Genomic DNA, 22,960 nt, shown 5'->3' on the forward strand with positions numbered 1-22,960 from the left:
GACCGCAATTATTTACAATTTACATAGATGATTTGGAGTTGGGGAGTAAGTGTGGTGTGTCAAAATTTGCAGATGACATTAAAGTGAGTGGTAGAGCAAAGTGTGCAGAAGACACTGAAAGTCTGCAGAGGGATATAGATAGTCTAAGTGAGTGGGCAAAAGTCTGGCAGATGGAGTACAATGTTGATAAGTGTGAGGTCATCCATTTTGGTAGGAATAACAGCAAAATGGACGATGTTTTAAATGGTAAAAAATTGCAGCACGCTGCTGTGCAGAGGGAGTTGGGTGTCCTTGTGCATGAATCGCTGAAGGTGGGATTGCGGGTGCAGCAGGTGATTAAAAAGGCAAATGGAATTTTGTCTGCCATTGCTCGAGGGATGGAGGTTAAAAGCAGGGAGGCTATGCTGAAGCTGTATAGGGTCCTGGTGAGGCCACACCTGGAGTACTGTGTGCAGCTTTGGGCTCCTTACTTGAGAAGAGATATACTAGCACTGGAGGGGGTGCAGAGGAGATTCACTCGGTTGATTCCAGAGTTGAGAGGGTTGGATTATGAGGAGAGACTGAGTAGACTGGGATTATACTCATTGGAATTCAGAAAAATGAGGGGAGATCTTATAGAAACATATAAGATTATGAAGGGAACAGATAAAGTGGAGGCAGGGAGGTTGTTTCCGCGAGCAGGTGAAACTAGGACTAGAGGGCATCGCCTCAAAATAAAGGGAAGTAGATGTAGGACTGAGGTCAGCAGGAACTTCTTCACCCAAAGGGTTGTGAATCTGTGGAATTCCTTGCCCAGTGAAGCGGTTGAAGCTACCTCACTGAATATTTTTAAGGCAAGGCGAGATAAATTTTTGAACAGTAAAGGAATTACTGTAAAGGAATCCATTTGGGTAGAAATTAGAAATTCTAAGAGGAAAAAGTCACTGATAGGTGCAGTCTATAGGCCACCAAATAATAACATCACATTTGGGCGGGCAATAAACAAAGAAATAACTAATGCCTGTAAAAATGGTACGGCAATTATCATGGGGGATTTTAACCTAATGTAGATTGGTCGAACCAGCTCGGTCAGGGTGGCCTTGAGGAGGAGTTCGTTGAGTGTATCCGTGATAGTTTTCTTGAACAGTATGTAATGGAACCAACGAGGGAGCAAGCTATCCTAGATCTGGTCCTGTGTAATGAGACAGGAATAATTAATGACCTCATAGTTAGGGATCCTCTTGGAAGGAGTGATCACAGTATGGTTGAATTTAGAATACAGATGGAGAGTGTGAAGATAAAATCCAATACCAGGGTCCTGTGCTTGAACAGGGGGAACTACAATAGAATGAGGGAGGAGTTGGCTAAAGTAGACTGGAAACAAAGATTTTATGGTCGGACAGTGACGAGCAGTGGAGGACTTTCAAAGCAATTTTTCAAAGTGCTCAGCAAAAGTATATTCCAATGAAAAGGAAGGACTGTAAGAAAAGTGGTAATCTGCCATGGGTGTCTAAAGAAATAAGGGAGGCTATCAAATTGAAAGAGAAGGCATACAAAGTGGCCAAAAACAGCATGAAACTAGAAGATTGGGAAAACCTTAAAGGTCAACAGAAAGCCACAAAAAGAGCTATAAGGAAAAGTAAGATAGAACATGAGAAAAAACTAGCACAGAATATAAAGACAGATAGGAAAAGTTTCTATAAATATATAAAATGAAAAAGAGTGGCTAAAGTAAACGTTGGCCCTTTAGAGCATGAGAAGGGGAATTTAGTTATGGGATATGATGAAATGGCCGAGGCATTGAACAGGTATTTTGTATCGGTCTTCACAGTGGAGGACACTAATAACATGCCAGTAATTGACAAAGAGACGAAGGTAGGTGCGGACCTGGAAACAATCATTACGGAAGAGGTAGTGTTGGGCAAGCTAATGGAGCTAAGGATTGATAAGTCTCCTGGCCCTGATGGAATGCATCCCAGGGTACTAAAAGAGATGGCGGGAGAAATAGCAGGTGCACAGGCGGTAATTTTCCAAAATTCACTGGACTCTGGGGCAGTCCCAGCAGATTGGAAAACAGCAAATGTGATGCCACTATTTAAAAAGGGAAGTAGACAAAAGATGGGGAATTATAGACCGGTTAGCTTAACCTCTGTAGTGGGGAAGATGCTTGAGTCTATTATCAAGGAAGAAATAGCAAGGCATCTTGATAGAAGTTGTCTCGTTGGGCAGACGCAGCATGGGTTCATGAAGGGCAGGTCATGCTTGACAAATCTTTTGGAATTCTATGAAGACATTACGAGCAAGGTGGATGATGGGGACCCAATGGATGTGGTGTACCTAGATTTCCAAAAGGCCTTCGACAAGGTGCCACACAAGAGGCTACTGCATAAGATAAGGATGCATGGCATTAAGGGTAAAGTATTAGCATGGATAGAGGATTGGTTGACTAACAGGAAGCAAAGAGTGGGGATAAATGAGTGCTATTCTAGCTGGCAGTCAGTGACTAGTGGTGTGCCTCAGGGATCGGTATTGGGACTGCAATTATTTACAATTTATATAGATGATTTGGAGTTGGGGACCACGTGTAGGGTGTCAAAGTTTGCAGATGACACTAAGATGAGTGGCAAAGCAAAGTATGCAGAGGACTGTGAAACTTTGCAGAGGAACATAGATACATTGAGTGAGTGGGCAAAGGTCTGGCAGATGGAATACAATGTAAATAAATGTGAAGTCATACATTTTGGTAGGAGTAATAATAAAAAGGATTATTACTTGAATGGTAAAAAGTTGCAGCATGCTGCTATGCAGAGGGACCTGGGTGTCCTTCTGCATGAATCACAGAAGGTAGGTCTTCAGGTACAACAAGTAATTAGGAAGGCAAATGGAATTTTGTCCTTCATTGCTAAAGGGATTGAGATTAAAAGCAGAGAGGTTATGTTGCAGCTGTACAAGGTGCTGGTGAGGCCACACCTGGAGTACTGTGTGCAGTTTTGGTCTCCTTACTTGAGAAAGGATGTACTGGCACTGGAGGGGGTGCAAAGGAGATTCACTAGGTTGATTCTGGAGTTGAGGGGGTTGGCTTATGAGGAGAGACTGAGTAGATTGGGATTATATTCATTGGAATTCAGAAGATTGAGGGGGGGATCTTATAGAAACATATAAAATTATGAAGGGAATAGATAAGATAGAAGTAGAGAGGATGTTTCCACTGGCAGGTGAAGCTCGGACAAGAGGGCATAGCCTCAAGATTAGAGGGAGCAGATTTAGGACTGAATTGAGAAGGAATTTCTTCACCCAGAGGGTTGTTAATCTATGGAATTCCTTGCCCAGTGAAGTAGTTGACGCTACTTCAGTCAATGTTTTCTAAAAAAAGGTAGATTTTTTTTGAACAATAAAGGAATTAAGGGATACGGTGAGAACGCGGGTAAGTGGATCTGAGTCCACGAAAAGATCAGCCATGATCTTATTGAATGGCGGAGCAGGCTCGAAGGGCCAGACGGCCTACTCCTGCTCCTAGTTCTTATGTTCTTATGTTCTTATGAATTAAGGGTTATGGTGAGTGGGCGGGTAAGTGGAGTTGAGTCTCAAAAAGATCAGCCATGATCTTATTAAATAGCGGGGCAGGCTCGAGGGGCCAGATGGCCTACTCCTGCTCTTAGTTCTTATGTTCTTATGTTCTTATCTCTTTATTCTGAGACTATGCCCTCTGGTCTCTTATGATGAGAAACATTCCCTCAGCATTTACTTTGTAAAGGCCCTTAAGAATCCTGTATGTTTCAATGAGATTATCTCTCACTCTTCTCAGCCCCAATGAATAGAATCACAACATATTTAGCCTTTTTCATAAGACAATCCCTTCATGCCAGGGATCATACTAGTGAACTTCTCTGAACTGTCTTCAAGGAAATGCTATTTCTTCTTAAATAAGGGACCAGAATTGCTTACAGTACTCCAGATGTAGTCTCACCAGCCTTTGTACAGTTGCAGTAAGATTTCCCAATTCTTATATTCCAAACCCTTGAGATAAGGGCCAACATTCCACGAGCCTTCCTGATTACCTGCTGCCCCTGTGTGCTAACTTTCTGTGTTTCATGCACAAGTACACTTCCCCCAAGTCCCTTTGTGTTGCAGCCATCTGCAGTTTTTCTCTATTTAAAAATATTCTGTTCTTCTGTTCTCCCTTCCAAAACGAACCACTTCACATTTTCCCATGTAACCCTCTATTTGCCAGCAATAAGCCCCCTTACTTAACCTGTCAATATCTCTGTAAACTGTTTGTACCTTTCTCACAATCGGCCTTTCCACCTATTTTTGTGTCATCTTCAGATCTGACTACAATAAATTCACTTTCTTCCTCCCAGTCATTAAGATATATTGTAAACAGTTGCAGTCCCAACACTGATCCCTGGGGAACCCTAATGGTGTTAGGTCTCTAATCTGAAAAAGAACCCTTTATCCCCACTCACAGTTTCCTGCACATGAGCCAATTCTCTGTCATTGCCATCCAGCATAAGAAGCCAACAAGGAAAAGTTGCATTCATATAACATCTTTCACATCGGCCAGATTTCCCAAAGTATTTCACAGCTTGTGAAGTAATTTTGAAATCTGGTCTCTTCACTGAAGCAAGAGATGCAGCAACTATTGTTCAGATAACAACATTCTGAATAGGAATAGATCATCTGTCCTGGTAGGATTGATTAACAGTTAAATATACACTCTCTCACACACACTCACACACGCATACATACACACAAACTCACTCACACAAACACACACACTCTCTCCCTCTCTCTCTCTCACACACACACACACAGGCACACACAGAGTCTCTTTCTCTCCCTCATACACACATACTCTCCCACATTCACACACTCTCTGTCCCACACACACACAAGCAAATCTACAGGGTGAATTTTTATTTGCAGATACATTCTATTTTGTTCACAAAGTACACAATTTATAGATAGTCAATTAATGTGGCATTTTATAAATTACTACTTTAGAAATAAAACCAGTCTGACTACAAACCAAAATACAAACAGATTCTAAACAAGGCCTCACACTTTACAAGCATTATCTGAGCTAAAATGTCACCTCTTCTTTTCATTGATAAAACTTTTATTTCTCTCAGGACAGTGACTTGAAAGGAATTCGGTTATTTACATATAGTATTTATCAATTAAAAAGCTTTGATTAAAGATTTAGCAGCATCTTATGTTTGTTTAATACATCCTCATCAGTGGTGTGACCGTTTGATCTTTACTTACAAATTCCGTGTCTGATACTATCTCTCTCACTAACACCTGAAGAAGGACCGAGGCTCTGAAAGCTTGTGTTTTCAAATAAACCTGTTGGACCATAACCTGGGGTTGTGTGATTTCTGACCTCATTCAACAGGGAGCATGGAGCTTTTGCTTCACACAATCCAAATGATGGCATGTCCAACAGTACAGCTGTCCCGTAGTGCTGCATTGGAATATCAGTTAATTTGGCTTGATTTGATTTGTTGTTGTCGCGTGTACCTAGGTACAGTGAAAAGTTTTGTTTTGTGTGCAGTACAGGCAGATCATACCATACAAAGTGCATTGAAGGTAATAGAAAAGACCAAGGAGTGCAATGTTACAGCTGCAGAGAAGGTACACAAAGAGCAAGATCAACACTAAATTGAAAATTTGAGAAATCAGTTTAAATGGCTAATAACAGCAGGGAAGAAGCTGCTCTTCAACCTATTGGTATGTATGTTTAAGCTTTTGTATCTTCTACCTGATGGAAGAGGTTGGAAGAGATTATAACCAGGGACTTTGATGATGTTGTCTGTCTTCCTGAGGCAGCAAGAGGTATAGTTGGCGTCAATGAATAGAAGGAGCGAATTACTGCAGATGCTGAAATCTGTACTGGGGACAGCACGGCAGCACAGTGGTCAGCACTGCTGCCTCATAGAGCCAGGGACACAGGCTCGATCCGGCCTTGGGCAAGTGTCTGTGTGGAGTTTGCACATTCTCTCCATGTCTGTGTGGTTTTGCTCACAAGCCACAGGTAAAGTGCCAGATATGCGGAGAATAGCTAATGTGGTTCCTTTGTTCTGGTGCTTCTGGTCCAAAATGGTGGCAGAGCATAGCTCCTTGTACACTCCAACTGCTTCTCTCTTTCTTATTCTCCTCTCTTTTTTTAACTTACTTATCATGCCCTAAGCTTGGATGGCATCAGCGAAACAGTACAAACTTTGAGCAGTCTCGAACCAGGCCCAGGTACAGACCTTGTGTGGGCCTATAGTGAACATCAAGCAGGCCCAGTGTGAGGACTTTGAGGCAGGTCCAGGGTGTGGACCTGAGCTGGGTCCAGGATGCGGGCGTTGAGCTGGGCTCAGTGGTGGACCTTAGGGTGGGCCCAGGGTGCAGACCTTGAGGCAGGTCCAGGGCGTGGACCTCGAGCCGGACCCAGTGAGGAGGAGAGTGAGCCCCTTCTTGTTTTACTGGAGCAAGCACAGGACTTGGAATTGGTCGCTGCTACATCGGCAAAGGCAAAGTCAGTGAGGTAGGACTAGTGGCAAAAAGATGGATCAGTGATTTTATTGTTGGTTGCATGCTGTGCTGGAGGTGACAAAGTGATGCTGGAAGGGCACCATGGCAACATTGATGAGGTTTGCCCAGCAACAAGAGAGGTGACTGACAGTGATTCTGGCGCAGGAGGCAACGAGGTGGCTGCAGAGCAGTATCAGACCAGAGGCAAGGATGGCACCTGACAATTGGCAACTTCGCTGTTGGTTGAGTCCAATGTAGGTGGCAACGGAGCGGTGTGGAGGGATGGCGGTGCAGGGGTCATTGACAGTGATGAGCTGGCTCAGGACTGATCAACTTTCTTCGAGCGATATCTTCCTTTTTCCATATTCTTAAATCATTCAAAACGGCATCATTTCGTGGCAACAAATGTAAGCTCTTCATTGTATTCATATTTTTACTGCAAAATACCTGTGACAATAAAATCAAAATCAAAATCAAAAATCAAAGTGTAGAGGGGCAGCAGGGATAGGCCAGGTAGTAATGAGCTGTTATTCTCATGTCAGTGGTAGAGAAGTTATTGGTAAAAATTTTGAAGCACAGTATTAATTAATACTTGGAAAGGATAGATTCGGAATAGTCAGCGCTGATTTGCCAGACGGAGATCTTGTCTGACTAATTTAATTGAGAATTTTGAAAAGGTGACAAAATAAATTGATAAGGATAGTGCAGATTTTAGCTACAAAAGAATGTCAGATGTTGGGAATACTGTGGTGAGTAACTCACCTCCTGACTGCCCAAAGCCTAACCACCATTAGAAGGGGTGTGATGGAATATTCCTCAAATGCCTGGATGGGTGCAGTCTAACTACATTCCAGAAACTTGACACCATCCAGGACAAAGCAGCCCGCTTGATTGGCACTACATCCACTAGCACTCACTCCCTCTACCACTGATGCTCAGGAGCAGCAGTGTGCAATATTTACAAAATGCACTGCAGAAATTCACCAAAGATCCTTAGATAGTTCCCTCCAAGTGCACAACCACTTCCATCTAAGAGGACAAAGGCAGCAGGCACAAGGGAACATCACCACCATCAAATTTACCTCCAAGCCGCTCACCATCCTGACTTGGAAGTATTTCATCATTCCTTCACTCTGGCTGTGTCAAAATCCTGGAATTCCCCCCTTAATAACATTGTGAGTCAACCCTCAGCAAGTGGACTGTAGTGGTTCAAGAAGGCAGCTCACCACCACCTTCTCAAGGGCAACTACGGATGGGCAATAGGTGCTGGCCAGCCAGTGACGCCTACATCCCACAAATGAATCAAAAAAAAATTATGTGGTTTATATTGACCTCAGCAAGGCCTTTGACAAAGTCCCATATGGAAGGCTGGCCCAAAATGTAAAAGCCAATGTAATTCAAGGCAGGTTGGCAAGCTGGATCCAAAACTGGCTTGCGAATAGGAAGCAATGGGTGATGGTGGAGAGTTGTTTTTGTGCTTGGAAACCTGTGACCAGTGGTGCACCACAGAGATCAGTGCTGGTACCTTTGCTGTTTGCTCTCTACGTTAATGACTTGAATGTGAATGGAGAAGGTATTATCTGTAAATGTGCAGATGACACGAAAATTGGTGGTGTTGTTGATAGTGAGGATGGTCTCAGTCTACAGTTTGTTATTGATCAGCTGGTAAATTGGACACAGCAATGACAGGTAGAATTTAATCCTGATGAGTGTTAGGTTATGCACTTTGGGAGGTCTCATAAGGGGAGGATATACACAGTGTAAGGTAGATCCTTAGGATGCACTGAGGAACAAAGGGACATTGGTGTACAAGTGCATTCATCCCTGAAGGTGTCAGCACAGGTAGACAGGGTAGCCGGGGTGTAGAATATAGGGGCAGGGAAGTCTTGTTGGAACTTTATAAAGCATTGGTTCACCCACAGATGGAGCACTGTGTGCAGTTCCGGCTGCCACACTATCAGTAGGATGTGATTGCACTGGAGAGGCTGCAATGGAGATTCACCAGGATGTTGCCTGGGTTGGAAAATCTCAGTTATGAGGAGAGACTGGATAGGCTGGGTTTGTTTTCCCTGGCGCAGAGGAGGCTGAGGGGGAATCTAATAAGGGCATACAAAATTATGAGAGGCATATATAGAGCAGATTCTGAGAACGTTTTCCCCCTGGCAGACATATTTAAGACCACAGGGCATGGGTTGAAGGTGAGGAATAAATAGTTTCGAGGGAAAATCGTTTTCCCCCAGAGGGTGGTAGAAATATGGAAGGTACTGCCTTGAGAGGGTGGTGGAGACAGGTACTCTCACATTATTGAAGAAGCTTCTGGATGGGCACTACTAATTCCAGGGCACAGTTGGCTATGGATCAGTGCCGATACATAGGATTATTGCAGTTTGATATTGGCATGGACATGGAACAAAGGGCCTGTTTCTATACTGCATGACTCTATGACTCAATGATTGTATTTCCAGCATCTGTGATTTTTTTTTCGTATCTGCTGGGAGTTTGGAAGAGTGAGAGGTGACTTGATTGAACCATACAAGATCCTGAGGGGACTTGACTGGGTAGATGCGCAAAGGATAGTTCCTCTTGTGGGAGAATCAGAACTAGGGGGCAGAGTTTAAAAATAAGGGTTGCGCATCTATGACAGAGGCGCATCTGCCACAGAGGTTCATACATTTTAGGAACTGTCCCTGCAAAAGGTGGTGGAAGCAAAGTCCTTGGATATTTTTAAAGCAGAAGTGGATAGATTCTTCTTTAACAAGGGGTTGAAACATTATCTTGGATAGGTGGAATGTGGAGAATCAAATAATCCATGAACTTTGTGGAACAGGCTTGAGGGGCTGAGTGGCCTACTTCTGATCTTAGTTTGTCTGATCCTTTAGATGTTTGTACATTAACACGGGCTTGGACGTTGAAGGAGTGAATCCTTGTCAGATACCTGCCCATCAATAGTCGTTGGAAGATGGGGGAAGGGTGAAGAGAATTGTGTTGGGGGAGAAGGCTTTGTAACATTCACTGGGAGAAAGCACTGGGATATATGCACTGCACCATCTCTCTACCGACCTGGTTAACCCATTCTCATCTGACCCAGGTGGGACACCTCTGCTGCCCATTTAGCTTCGGTATATGTTTGAGCTGTCACTTCCTAACAGACTAATAAACAACTTTCAAATCACTTATGATCTGGATCCCACTTTATGTAATCTGTGTGATCCCAACCTAAAGCTAACACAGAGCCTATGGATTTTGACATGAGCGTGACTCACTGCATTCAAATGAAAAAGTATTTATGTATTCAGTACAAATTTAGATTGGTTTCGTTGAGAGTGATTGGTGAATTACTTTCCGAGGACAGCCCCAATTACTCATGCCTTCCTCTTTTAGTGGTTTGTATTCAAGCTGTAACAACCGGTTAGAGAAGTAGAGTGAAATGCAGCCACGTCTGCAATATCAGCAGTGTCACAGCATTCTGTGCAAAACAGCAAGGCATTTAGAATTTGAGAAATAAGTTTGCTTAAAATGTCTGTTCGCTTAAAATTCTCAACCCTGACTCTGATCCTCTGCCTCGCAGTGGGTAAGTAAATGTTCAGGACTGGCTTTTCATTTTCATTACATTTTTGAGTTTGATTCATGTGTCAGACAGAAGTATGTGGGTTGGGTATTTTGTAGTCACATTTTTTTGTTCCAAAATTGAGATCTTAATTTGATTTTCTTGTGGTTCAGTGGGCAAATACTGTGTCAGATTTGACACTGAGTGACACAGGTCAGTTGTTAGCATGTGGGAGGCAACCAAATTTGGAGAGAAATCATCTCACTTGCAATATTCTTCAAGGTTGAGAAGTCATCCAGCTGTTTTATGCAGACTTTTGATGAACAGTCGCTGTCATGAGGTAACAGAAGACAGGCACCATCTGTGAGGTCATGACAATATTATCCGAAAGAAAAAGCTTACATAAGAAACAAAGATAGTGTAAAAGAAAGGGAAAAGGAAACAAGGAGATGAGATGAGGAGGAATTTCTTCAGCCAGATGCTGGTGCATCTGTGAAACTCATTGCCAGAGAGCAGAGAATAGAGTTGAAAAACATAACAGCCATGATCAAATGGCAGATAAGACTCAATAAGCCAAATGGTTTAATTCTGCTCCTATGTCTTATGGTCTTATGGATTTGGAGAAAATGTAAACGTGAATACAGAAAAAGTAGCTTGTGCAGAAGATAAAAAAAATCTTTTCAATTATGTGAAGAGGAAATAAGTGGTTTAGTTGGACCATGGGCCCACCAAGGATAGATGTAGGCAATAAGGATTAAAAAGGAAATAGCCAGACTGCTCATTGAAAACTTTGCAGCCCATCCAAACACAAAGAAATGGAATTACTACGTTTTAAAAAATGAAGTAACCATCAGGCCTGGAGATGAATAACTCTGCATGACCTGGTGATTTCTGTGTCAGGATATTAACAAGACAGAAGAGAAAATGATGATGATGTTCACATCATATTTGAAATTTTGTAGAACTAGAGATTATGTTATTGAAATTGAAAGCCACAAATGTCACTTTATGTTTGAAGAAAGGAAGGAGGCAGTCAACAAATATTTACCAGTGTGCGTGTGCTTAGTGTTGGTTTGAGGCAAGTTACCAGAATATAGAATGATAAGTTGTAGCAGCAAAAGGAGGCCATTCAGCCTATCAAGTCTGCTCTGCCATTCAATTAGATCATGGCTGACCAATTCTGCTTTCCTGTCTTTTCCCAATAACTCTTGATTTCCTGGAATGATTAAAAAATCTGTCTATCTCAGCATTGAATCAGAGATAGAGAGATTGAACATATGGACAAGTGTAATCAATCTGTCTGAAGAGTCCCTATTGATTTGTAAAAGGTTGGTCATGCCTGCTGATCTAGTTGAATGTGTTCAGTAGGTTGTCAATGGACTAAACGGGGCAGTGTGTATGGGTTCATCCAAACTGGTTGTCACCCCAAGTATGTGTGAAGTATTGCATTTTAACAAGAATAATGAGGAGGCTGCACATTACTTCACAAAGAGGAATCTAAATAGGGTAGGGTAGGAATGAAGACATAGGTCACTAATGGCGGTGACACAGATAGACAAGTTCGTAAAAAGCAACTGTGACAAGAGCATTTCAATTTGCGAGATGTAAGATACAAGACGGCAATCTGATGTTGCCGTTAACATTTGTCAGACCACTCCTGTATTATGCATACTATTCTGTCTGTCATGTTATGGAAATGATATAGAGTTTCTGGAGACAGTTGAGAAAAGATTGGTAAGGATGTTGGCAGAAATATGGGTGTCCAGTGTACTAATCAAGAGAAAATTAACAGCATTGGTTTTGTTATGATTGAAAACAGATGTGACCTAATAGGAATCATTAATGTAATTTGTGGCGAAGAGGGACTGTCCATACCCCTAGACCAGGAGGCCTGGGTTCAAGTCCCCACTTGCTCCAGAGATGTGTAATAACATCTCTGAACAGGTTAGTCAGAAAAATAGGGAGAAACTTTGTCTCTGTTTCTAATTTTCTACAACAGCACTAGGAGTCATCAATGTAAGATAATCACAATGGTACTGCATCAGACAGGGAGTGGTGCGTGTGTTACCCTCATTGCCACAGAGATTGTTTGAGGTAATTTAGATACAATTTAAAGGGAAACCAGACCCTTTAAAGAAGGGAGAAGTGAGTAGAGAGTTAAAATGATGGCCTGAGCTAGGGAAAGAAAGGACGAGTCTTGAAAAATCATCGACATGAATGTAGGCTGACTGTTGGGTTGAATGGCCTATTCAATTTCTGTATATTTAGAGGAGCTGACAGCCTATTTATGGTATTATTGTGAGACTATTAATCCAGAGACATAGGTGATGTTCTGAGGACAAAAGTAAAAATTGTTGGAGAAACTCAACAGGTGTGGCAACACCTGCCAGAGAGAAAAATAGATGGAACACTTTGAGTCCAGTAACCCTTCTTTTCTTTCATTCATTCATGGGATGAGGGCGTCACTGGCTAGGCCAGCATTTATTGCCCATCCCCACTTGCCTAGAGGGCAGTTATGAGTCAACCACATTGCTGTGGGTCTGGAGTCACGTGTAGGCCAGACCAAGTAAGGATGGTGGTTTCCTTCCCTAAAGGACATTAGTGAACCAGACGGGATTTCCCTCAACAATTGGCAATGGATTCATGGCAAACATTAGACTGTTAATTCCAGATATTTACTGAATTCAAATTCCACCATTTGCCACGGCTGGATTCAAACCTGGGCTCCCAGAACGTTCCCCAAGTCTCTGGATTAACAGTCTAGTGATAATACCACTAGCCCATTGCCTCCCCTCTGCTAGGGTTTCGTGGGAGAGAATAAAGGACATGGAGATGATGCCCAGAGAAAGAGAGAGAAAGAGGAGGGAAAGGCAAACAATGAGAATGCCTACTCTTTTCATCTAGCTCTCTCTGGGCACTGTCTCCATGTCCTCTCTTCTCTTCTCCCTATCCTCTGCAAACCCCATCATCATCATAAATGCCCCTCTTCCCCGGCTATCTTCAGTTCTGACAAAAGATCACTGGACTCTGTTTCCTTCTCTCCACAGATGCTGCCAGACCTGTGGAGTTTCTCCAGAAATTTCTGCTTTTGTTTCTCCAGCACCCGTAGTTCTTTGTTTTTATTTGAGACAGGCTGGTGTTGCTTCCCTTCGAGCTGCAAAGGTTGACACGGGACAACATGGAGATGTGTAAAAGTATGACAGACTTGATGGGGTAGATAGGAAGTGGAGGGGTCCACTTGGGAGGGGGAGGGGGCCCATAGAAATAATGTGAGAGGTGGAAGACTAAGAGGAGAATTGAGGAGAAAGTTTTCACTCAGAGGTTGTGGGAGTCTGGAACTCACTTATTAAAAAGGTGATTGAACCAGAAGCTCTTGAAACATTGACTAACTGCACCATAGAGATCTACGACACAGAAAAAGGCCCGACAGCCCATCATGTCTGTGCTGGTCAAAAACAACCATTTGACCATTCTCATCTCATTTTCCAGCAGGCTAGGTGGGTTAGTCATGGTAAATGCAGAGTTACAGGGATAGGATAAGGGGCTGACTGCTCTTCAGTGAGTTGGTGCAGACTCAATGGGCCAAATGGCCTCTTTCTGCACTGTAATCATACAAACTGTGCAGTGCTGAAAGAGGCCATTCAACTCATTGAGTCCACACCGACCCTCTGAACAACATCCCACCCAATCCCCAAATGGGATTTTTAACATGGCTAACTCACCTAATTTGCACACCCCTGGACTCTGCAGGCAATTTTTAGCATGGCCAATCTACCTAACCTGCAATCTTTACGCTGTGGGAGGAAACCAGAGCACCTGCAGGAAGCCCATACAGATGCGAGGAGAATGTGCAAACTCCACACAGACTGTCAACCAAGGCTGGAATCAAATCTGGGTCCCTGGCACTGTGAGGCAGCAGTGCTAACCACTGAGCCACCGTGCCACCCTTACAAATAAGAATACAAATGAGAAGTTTTAGATTCACTGAACTCACTATATTAGAACATTCAAATTAATATTAACTGCCCTCTTGCACCCCAATGTCTTAAAATTGTCCAAGATATCTGAATGTTCAGGTTTTTCGTCGGGTAATGAAGAGCCCATTGAAATTGATTATTTTTGCTTCAGATGTTCATTTGGTTAATGATTCCAGAACTGACTAATGGCTGGTCCAAAAATCCTCCTAATGAAAATGGAGTGGCAGAGGCTGAGGGAACACTTGATAGAAGTTTATAAAATTATGAGATACATAGATCGGTTTGATGGTCAGAATCTTTTTCCCAGTGTTGAAATGTCTCATACTAGGAGCTGTGCATTTAAAGTGAGAGGGGACAAAGTCAAAGGAGATGTGAGGGACAAGTTGTTTTACACAGAGTGGTAGGAGTTTGGAATGCACTGCCAAGGGTGGTGATGGAGGCAGGTACAATAGGGGAATTTTAAGGGGCTTTTAGATAAGCACATGAATAAGGAAGGAATGAAGGGGTATGGACCAAAGGCAGGCAGAAGGTATTAGTTTAATTTGGCGTCATGTTCGACACAACATCATCGGCCGAAGGGCCTGTTCCAATGCTGTACTGTTCTCTGTTCTACTGAAAACAACTTCAAGCTGTTCAAACATTTCTTCATTGCGTCCATTCTTGAAATGTAGAAATTTACTTTTCACAAACCGTATTTCCCAGATCTCTTTTGAAATATGGGTTTGTCAGTAACTTATAGCTAAATTGAAGACTGAGCAATTCTTTAACAAGAGAACATTGTGAAATAGAAGTAATACTCCTGGGAATTGCAGCAATAAACCACTTTATGGTAAACAAAATCCGCTTTATTTTTACAACTCAATTAGTCAGCAGGTATGTCTGAGAGGGATTGGGTATGGGTGTGCAATACAGGATATTGTCCACCAAATTCCCACTTTGGGGGGAACAGCAGAAAGTGGATAACCTGAGGATGTTTTCTCTTGCCTGGGAGACAGAAACAAGTGACCACAGTTTCACAAGAACAATTCTACCTTTTAAAGCAAAGATGTGGAGAAATTATTTCTCTGAGGGAAGTTGGATTGTGGAATTCTCTTCACCAGAGCTAGTGGAGGCTGGGTGATTGAGATTATTGAAGATTGCGTTCAGTAGAGTTTTGATAGTCAGGGACTGCAGGTTAGGAACATTGAAAGAATGAAGTTAAGAGCAGGAATGGATCATTCGCGCCTGCTCTGACATTCATTATGATCATGGCTGATCATCCAACTCAGTAGCCAGTTCCTGCTTTCTCCCTATATCCTTTGATCCCTTTCCCCCCAAGTGCTACATCCAACTCCTTCTTGAAATCGTAAAATGTTTTGACCTCAACCACTTTCTGTGGTATAAATTCCACAGGCTCACCAGTCTCTGGGTGAATAAATTCCTCCTCATCTCAATCCAAATGGTTTACCCCAAACCCTCAGACAGTAAATCCTCGTTCTGGATTCCCCTGTCATCAGGAACAACCTTCCTGCACCTACCCTGTTCAGTCCTGTTAGAATTATGTCAATTTCTATGAGATCAGCTCCTCATTCTTCTGGATGAATGCAATGCTAACTGATTCAAATTCTCCTTATACATCAGTCCTGGCAACCCAGTAATCAGTCTGGTAAACATTTGCTGCACCTCGTCTATGGCAAGAACATCACTCGTCAGATTAGGGACCAAAACTGCACATAGTATCCCAGATGTGGTCAGGCTACCCTGCTTCTCAACTGAAGGCCAATATATAACAATAATCATTTGCCTTGTTTACCGCCTGCTACACCTGCATGCTTTCCTTCAGGGACTAATGTATGAGGACACCCAAGTCTTGCTGCACATGCTCCTCTTTCATTTCATGACCTTTCAGATAATTATCTGCCTTCCCAATAATCTCCCAGAGTGTAGAAGTTCACATTTATCCACATTATACTGAATCTGCCATGTATTTGTCTATTGACTCAGTTTGTACAATTCACACTGAAGCATTTTGACATCCACCTCACAGCTCAGCCTCCCACCCTGCTTTGTATTATCTGCAAACTCACAGATATTCCATCCAGTTATCACAGATGGACAGGAATGTGCAGCTGAGATCACAACCAGATCAGCCATAATCTTATTGAAAAATAGAATCATAGTCATAGAGCAAGGAAACAAACTCTTTGGTTCAACTTGTCCTCACCGACCATGTTCCAAATCAAAACTGGTCACACTTACCTGCATTTGGCCCATATCTCTCCAAAACCTTCTTATTCATGAACTTAGCCAAATGTCTCTTAAATGTTGTAACCGTAACTGCATCCACCACTTCCTCTGGTGTTCCACATATGGGCCACTCTCTGTGTAAAAACGTTGCCCCTCATGCTCTTTTTAAAACTTTCTCTTCTCACCTCAGAAATATGCCCCTTGTTTTGAACTCGTCCACCCTGGGGCAAACACCCTTGACTATTCTACTTATCTATACCCCACACAATTTTATAAACCTCTATAAGGTCACCTCTCAACCTCCTCCACTCTAGTGAAAAATGTCTCAGCCAATCCAGCCTGTTTTCATAACTCAAACCTCCATTCCTAGCAACATCCTGGTAAATATTTTCTGAACCCTCTCCATTTTAATAATATCTTTCCTATAACAGCATGACCAGAACTGGTCACAGTACTCTAGAAGAGGCCTCACCAACGTCCTGTATAACCTCAACATAATGTCCCAACTCCTGTACTCAATGGTCTGACCAATGAAGGCAAGCATGCTAAACACCTTCTTACCCACCCTGTCTATCTTTGATGCAAACTTCAATGAATTATGGACCTAAACCCTAGGTCTCTCTATTCTGCAGCACTACCTAGGGCCCTACCATTAAATGTATAAGTCTTGCCCTTGTTTCTATTACCAAAATGTAATACCTCACATTTATCTAAGAGCAGACACAAAGAGTCAAATGGTTCAATGTTGTTTCAAAGTGCCGTGCTCCTACCTCCCTAACTCTCACAGGAATTAATAGCCAGTGAAAGGACATGTTTGGAACCAATTTGGACTCAGTACCTGTAAAATCAGTTGAGGCAGAAACTCTCACCGCATTTAAGAACCAGTTGCAAATGCACCTGAGTACCTGGAAGTAAACACAATTGTTTAGACCAAGAACTGGGAAGTCAGATCAGGGTAGTTTGTTTGGCTAGTGCAGAGATAATAGGTCAGACAGGTTGTTTTCATGCTGTTCTCTGTATAATAATATTTAATTCTTTCATGACTTGGACATATCTGGCTGAGCCAGTATTTATTGCTTGTCCCTGGTTGTCCCTTAAATGTGGTGGTGAGCTGCCTTCTTGGTCCACTGCAATCCATGTAGGTTAACCCATAACGCCCTTTGGAAAGGGAATTCCAGGATTTTGACCCAGTGACACTGAAGGAGCAGCGATTCCTGTGACTATATATCCCTTTCAGGATTGTAAACCCAGCTTCAAAACTACTGTAAACATCATATTTAAATGATTTTCTGTTTCTGTCACTCACAGGATCAACTATTTTAGGCCCTTTAGTTTCTTTGTTTCATTCCATCCCTCTTGATATTCCCCTTGAACCTCCTCTCCTCCTTTCTGATGGAGTAAACATTGATAAATGTCACATCCCTGTAGGGTTTCATCCAAATGACAAACAGTTAAAAGTGACCCTCGATGAAGAGTCTGGAAGAATTAGAGCCTTAACTTTTTACTTTGGGATCACAGCACAATAGAGAATGGAATCACACTGGGAAGATATTTAGTGAGCTCTTTGATAGAAGCACTGCAGGGAATAAACACTTGTCTTTCTAGTAAGTTTTTGCCAAGTCCGGATAAGGAATTTGAAGTCTTGCTCTCCTAACTCTGAATTCTGAGGGCAGCTGCAGAACTGCTTCAGACCTGACTAGAATGAGGCACTTCAGTTTCTAACTCCCTCTTACAAAACCATGGTTGGAGACTTCCTTTCCCCTTTTTGCAGGAACCAACTGCTGATTTTTTTTTGTGTTGTCATAATTCACTCACTTCCTTGTTTAGTTTTTCTTTATTCGATGCCTTCAGTTGAGAATTTCTCAACTTGTGTAAAGTCCAGAAAGGTTTCCTTTCTTGTTGAAGTACCTCTTATGTTTCTATTTCAGTGTTGCTCATTTTTGGAAGCTGTCTACAAAAGGAGCAAGCTAATTTATTGATTCTCTTCAACTTCCAACTTCCATTTCCTTGATAAATATAAATCACCTGTGTTTCTCACTAATTGACAATTTGTGAGCTGCTCGCATAACTTTACCTTTAAGACCATAAAACTGTAAGAAATAGGAACAGGAGTAGGCTGTTCAACACTTTGAGCCTGCTCTGCTATTCAATAGGATCATGATCAAAACTACCAATCCCTGTGTTGGATTAAGGTGGGCAAGGTCAGAAGTCACACAACACCAGTTATAGTCCAGCAGGTTTATCTGAAATCTGCAATTGCTGATTTCAAATAAATCTGTTGGACTATAACCTGGTATCATGTGACTTCTGATAATAAGATCATGGCTGATCAGATTCTTTTATGTATTCACTCATGGGACGTGGGTTTCTCTGGCTAGGCTAGCATTTATTGTCCGTTCCTAACTGCCCAGAGGTTTCTTTATTTTGCTTTGAAGTTTGAGCCTTTCCTCTTTATTATTTTGCCATCCTTCTGTTTGTCCGCTGAAACTAACCTTTTCCAGATTTGTAATTTCTCCAATTTCTGTGTTGATTCCCATATTGCCATTTCACTACCATGTAACTGTCTGTGTGAGAGGTCCGGATCGGAATTTCTCAATCTTTTTCGATACTTGACATTCTTTTAGATAAACCTTGATGGTTACCAGAATACTCCCGTTGTATTCCTCCATGACCATGATTTCCTTCAAATCCTCAAAATTCTTTTCTAATTTTGATCAAAACTACCAATCCCATAATTTCATTTTCTCTCGTACATTCTACAAATTTCTGGTAAAGTTTATTCCGTAAAACACTGAAAACAAATTTTTAAATTTTAGGAACAAGCATTGAGTGTTCACCTTTAAAAGCTTCAGAGTCTGCAGATTGTTCTTCTGATAAACTGATGTACACATAGCTGTATCCATCAGGACATTCTTCACCATTAAGGTTCAAATATCTTTTCATCACTTCAACATCACAGCTATATTTTAAAATGATGAAGGCAGAGCACTGGACTTTGTCTGTATAGACTTCAACAAGGCATTCAGCAAGGTTCCACATGGTAGACACTTTAATGAGGTTAGATCACATGGAATCCAAGGACAGCTAGCAATTTGGATACAAAATTAGCTTGAAGGTAGGACATAGATGGTGATAGTTTATGGTTGTTATTTGGACTAGAGGTCCGTAACCAGTGATGTGCCACAAAGGTCGATGCCAGGTCCACTGCTTTTGGTCATTTATATAAATGGTTTTGATGTGACTATAAGAGGAATGGTTAGTAAGTTTGCAAATGTCACCAAACATGGTGGTGCAGTGGACAGTGAAAATGGTTATCTCAGCGTACAATGGGCCAAGGAGTGGCAGAGGGGTTTAATCCAGGTAAATATGAGGTGTTGCATTTTGGGATTTTATTCATTCACGGAATGAAAGTACCACTGGTTAGGCCAGTGTTTATTATCTATCCCTAATTGCCCATAGGGAATTTAAGAGTCAACCACATGTCGGCTGGGAGTCACATGTAGGCCAGACCAGGGAAGGTTGGCAGTTTCTTTCCCTAAAGAACATTATTGATTAATTGATTGATTTACTGTCACATGTACCGAAGTACAGTGATAAGCTTTGTTTATGAGCAGTACAGGCAGATCATAGTACAGATCAAAACAACTTAGACAGAGGTACAGGTTACATTGCACAGGGCATGACGCTCAGCAAGATCAATCATTATTTGAGGCTAGAGACTCCACTCATCAGTCTAATAACAACCAGGAAGACGCTGTTCCTGAACCTGCTGCTGCATGTGTTCAGGCTTCTGTATCTGAACCAAATGGTTTTTTTCCCCAACAATGATTATAAATTAAACTCTTAAGTCCAGATATTTTGTTGAACTCAAATTCCACTAGTTGCTGTGGTTGGGATTTGAACACAGGCCCCCAGAATATTACCTGCATTAACAGTCTAGTGATAATGCCAGTAGGCCATTACCTCTCATCTAGTTAAATGGGATAGTGAAGAAGACATTTGGTATGCTTGCCCTTATTGGTCAGTGCATTGATTACAGGATTTGAAATGTCCTGTTGTGGCTGTGCAGGAAGTTGGTTAGGCCACTTTTAGAGTACTGCTTTCAATTCTGGTCTCGCTGTGAGAGGAAGGATGTTGTTAACCTTGAAACAGTGCAGAAAAGATTCACAAGGGGTTGCTGGGGTTGGAGGGTTTGAGCAACAGGGAGAAGCTGAATAGGCTGGAGTTATTTTCCCTGGAGCATTGGAGGCTGACGGGGTGACCTTATTGAGGTTTATAAAATCATGTGGGGCATTTGTCCCAGCGTGGGGAAGTCCAAAACTAGAGGCCATATGTTTAAGGCAAGAGGGGAAAGATTTAAAAAGGACTTAAAGGGCAACTTTTTTACACAGAGGGTGGTATGTGTATGGAATGAACTGCCAGAGGAAGTGGTGGAGGCTGGTACAATTGCAACATTCAAAAGGCATCTGAATGAACACATGAATAGGAAGGGTTTAGAGGGATATGGGCCAAATGCTGGCAAATGGGACTAGATTAATTTGAGATAACTGGTTGGCATGGATGAGTCAGTATGAATTGTCTGTTTCCATGCTGTTTAGCTCTATGACTCTATCAGATGAAATATCTTTCACTTCTGTCCACTGGAAGTGTAGGTACTGAGTACAAATTTTGATAAAATCCCTGATTGGAATCAGAATCATGGTTTGAAATTCTATTGCTTCTTCTCTAAATTAATGTTTTTCTCTAGCCTAGACATGTTTTCTTCTTCCATTTGAAGTTTAAGCTTTTTGAATTTTCTGAGTCCATTGCTCTTTCTTTATCTCTCTCCTGTTGTGTTCTTCTTTCTAGTTCTCCTTTCTTTTCTTTCTCCATTTCACTTTGTTTTTCTTTCTCCTCTCTTCTCATTTGCTTTTTCATTTTCTTTCGTGGCACAGTGGTTAGCACTGCTGCCTCACAGTGCCAGGATCCTGGGTTCAATTCCACTCTCAGGCAACTGGCTATGTGGAGTTTGCCCATCCTCCCTGTGCCAGTGTGGGCTTCCTATGGATCTCTGGTTTCCTCCCACAGCCCAAAGATGTGCAGGCTAGGTGCATTGGCTGGGTTAAATTGCCCATAGTGTTCAGGGATGTGTAGATGAGGTGGGTTATATGGGGCTGGGTGGGGTGCTCTGAAGGCCAGTGTGGGACTTGCTGGGCCAAAGGGCCTGTTTCCTCACTGTAGGGATTCTATGATCTTTTCTGATTCATATTATTTTAATCCTAACTGAATATTAGCTAGTTCTAGCAGTGATGCATAAATTTCCGATATCCCTCTTTTTAATTCTTAATTCTGAGTACTCACTGTTAAGCATCTCATCCTTATGTAATCCTTTTATTACCACCTTAAATTTACCCAATTGCACTTTCAGTTTAGCTGCAATCAAAGATCTCAAATAATGCAATGATATATTTTCTACTCCTTGAAGTTGCAGCACCAGTCAAAGCCATTTTGAAAGTTCAGTCCAGGTACCATGCTTCACAAGAATGCACCCATTCTAATGTACAGTACTTCCATTTTCTTCAAAGATTCGCAGATCCCTAAAAATGTAATGAAGTTCTATCCCACCAAGAACCCCACTTTATGATCCTAGCTGATGGGAATATTGAACAAGCCCAAGCCCAGAGGTAAATCTGCTTTGATAGACATAATCTTTACTTTTGCAATTTGTATGCTGTAGTGATTACTTATTGAACTTACTCACAAGAGGCTGGCACCATGTTTTTACTAAAAGAACACCAAAATTTATCACACATAAAGGGAAAGAAACTATGAACTACATGACATAAGAACTATGTGAAATAGTCTTGCCGCAAATGAGAAATAAAGATTCAACCATTTTACCCTTAATCACAATCTTACAAACAATCAGCCACATTGTTTCTTTCTCATTGGCATAGCTTAGTTGGTTTCTTTCCAGTAAAATGTCTGCACTCACTCGATTTTTTTCAATATTGTGCCTTTTTGTGAGACTCTTAAACCGGTAATGCAGCTAATGCATTTCTTAACATGGATTCCTTAAACTCCCTCTCCAAAGTTTTCTGTTTCTAGAGTTTCCTGTGATTGACATTAAACCACTCAGCCACTTCTTTTCTCCTCAGGTTTATTTGGAGGCTGCTATGCTAACAGCACCCTTTCTGCCAGAGGCCTATTTCTCTTGGACAGAAAACTTGCAAACTCACTGAAACGAGCCTCCTTAGTGCTTCTCAAAGGCATATGTTCCTGTTAGAGTTAAAGGCAAGGCTGGTAGATTAGGGAACAATGAGGCTTTAGTCAAGGATAAAAAAAAAAATCATATATTATATATAGACAACTGGGTTCAAATGAATCTCTTGAAGAATACAAAGAGTGTAGGTGCATTCTTAAGGAAATCAGGAAGACAAAGAGGGGATATAAGATAGTATTGGCAGATAAGGTTAAAGATAATCTGAAATGATTGTACAAATACGTTATGAGCAAGAGAGCAACTAGAGAGAGGTAGGACCCTTTAAAGATCAATGCGGTCATCTTTATTTTGAACTTCAGGAGTTGGGAGTGATATTAATCAGTTTTTAACCATTGAGAAAGAATTAGAGGCTACAGAACTCAGGGAAACAAATATTGATGTTTTGAAAATAGTTCACGTTACAGAAGAGGAAGTGCTGAAGGTCTTAGATTACATAAAGGTGGATAA

At 41.8% G+C, this 22,960-nt stretch overlaps 1 protein-coding gene across 1 annotated transcript in view; it reads left to right on the forward strand.

The window, feature by feature from the left end:
• The first annotated feature begins 9,914 nt into the window (after nucleotides 1–9,914).
• Nucleotides 9,915–22,960, forward strand: part of LOC109935268 (tyrosine-protein phosphatase non-receptor type substrate 1-like) — a 49,890-nt gene continuing 36,844 nt past the window's right edge. The window contains exon 1 of the mRNA XM_020533932.2: nucleotides 9,915–10,072. Within this exon, the coding sequence (XP_020389521.2) occupies nucleotides 10,018–10,072 (55 nt within the window). The 5' untranslated portion in view covers nucleotides 9,915–10,017. The remainder of the gene's footprint in view (nucleotides 10,073–22,960) is intronic.

Source organism: Rhincodon typus, chromosome 9 (assembly GCF_021869965.1).
Source record: "Rhincodon typus isolate 14 chromosome 9, sRhiTyp1.1, whole genome shotgun sequence".
Lineage (NCBI taxonomy): Eukaryota > Metazoa > Chordata > Chondrichthyes > Orectolobiformes > Rhincodontidae > Rhincodon > Rhincodon typus.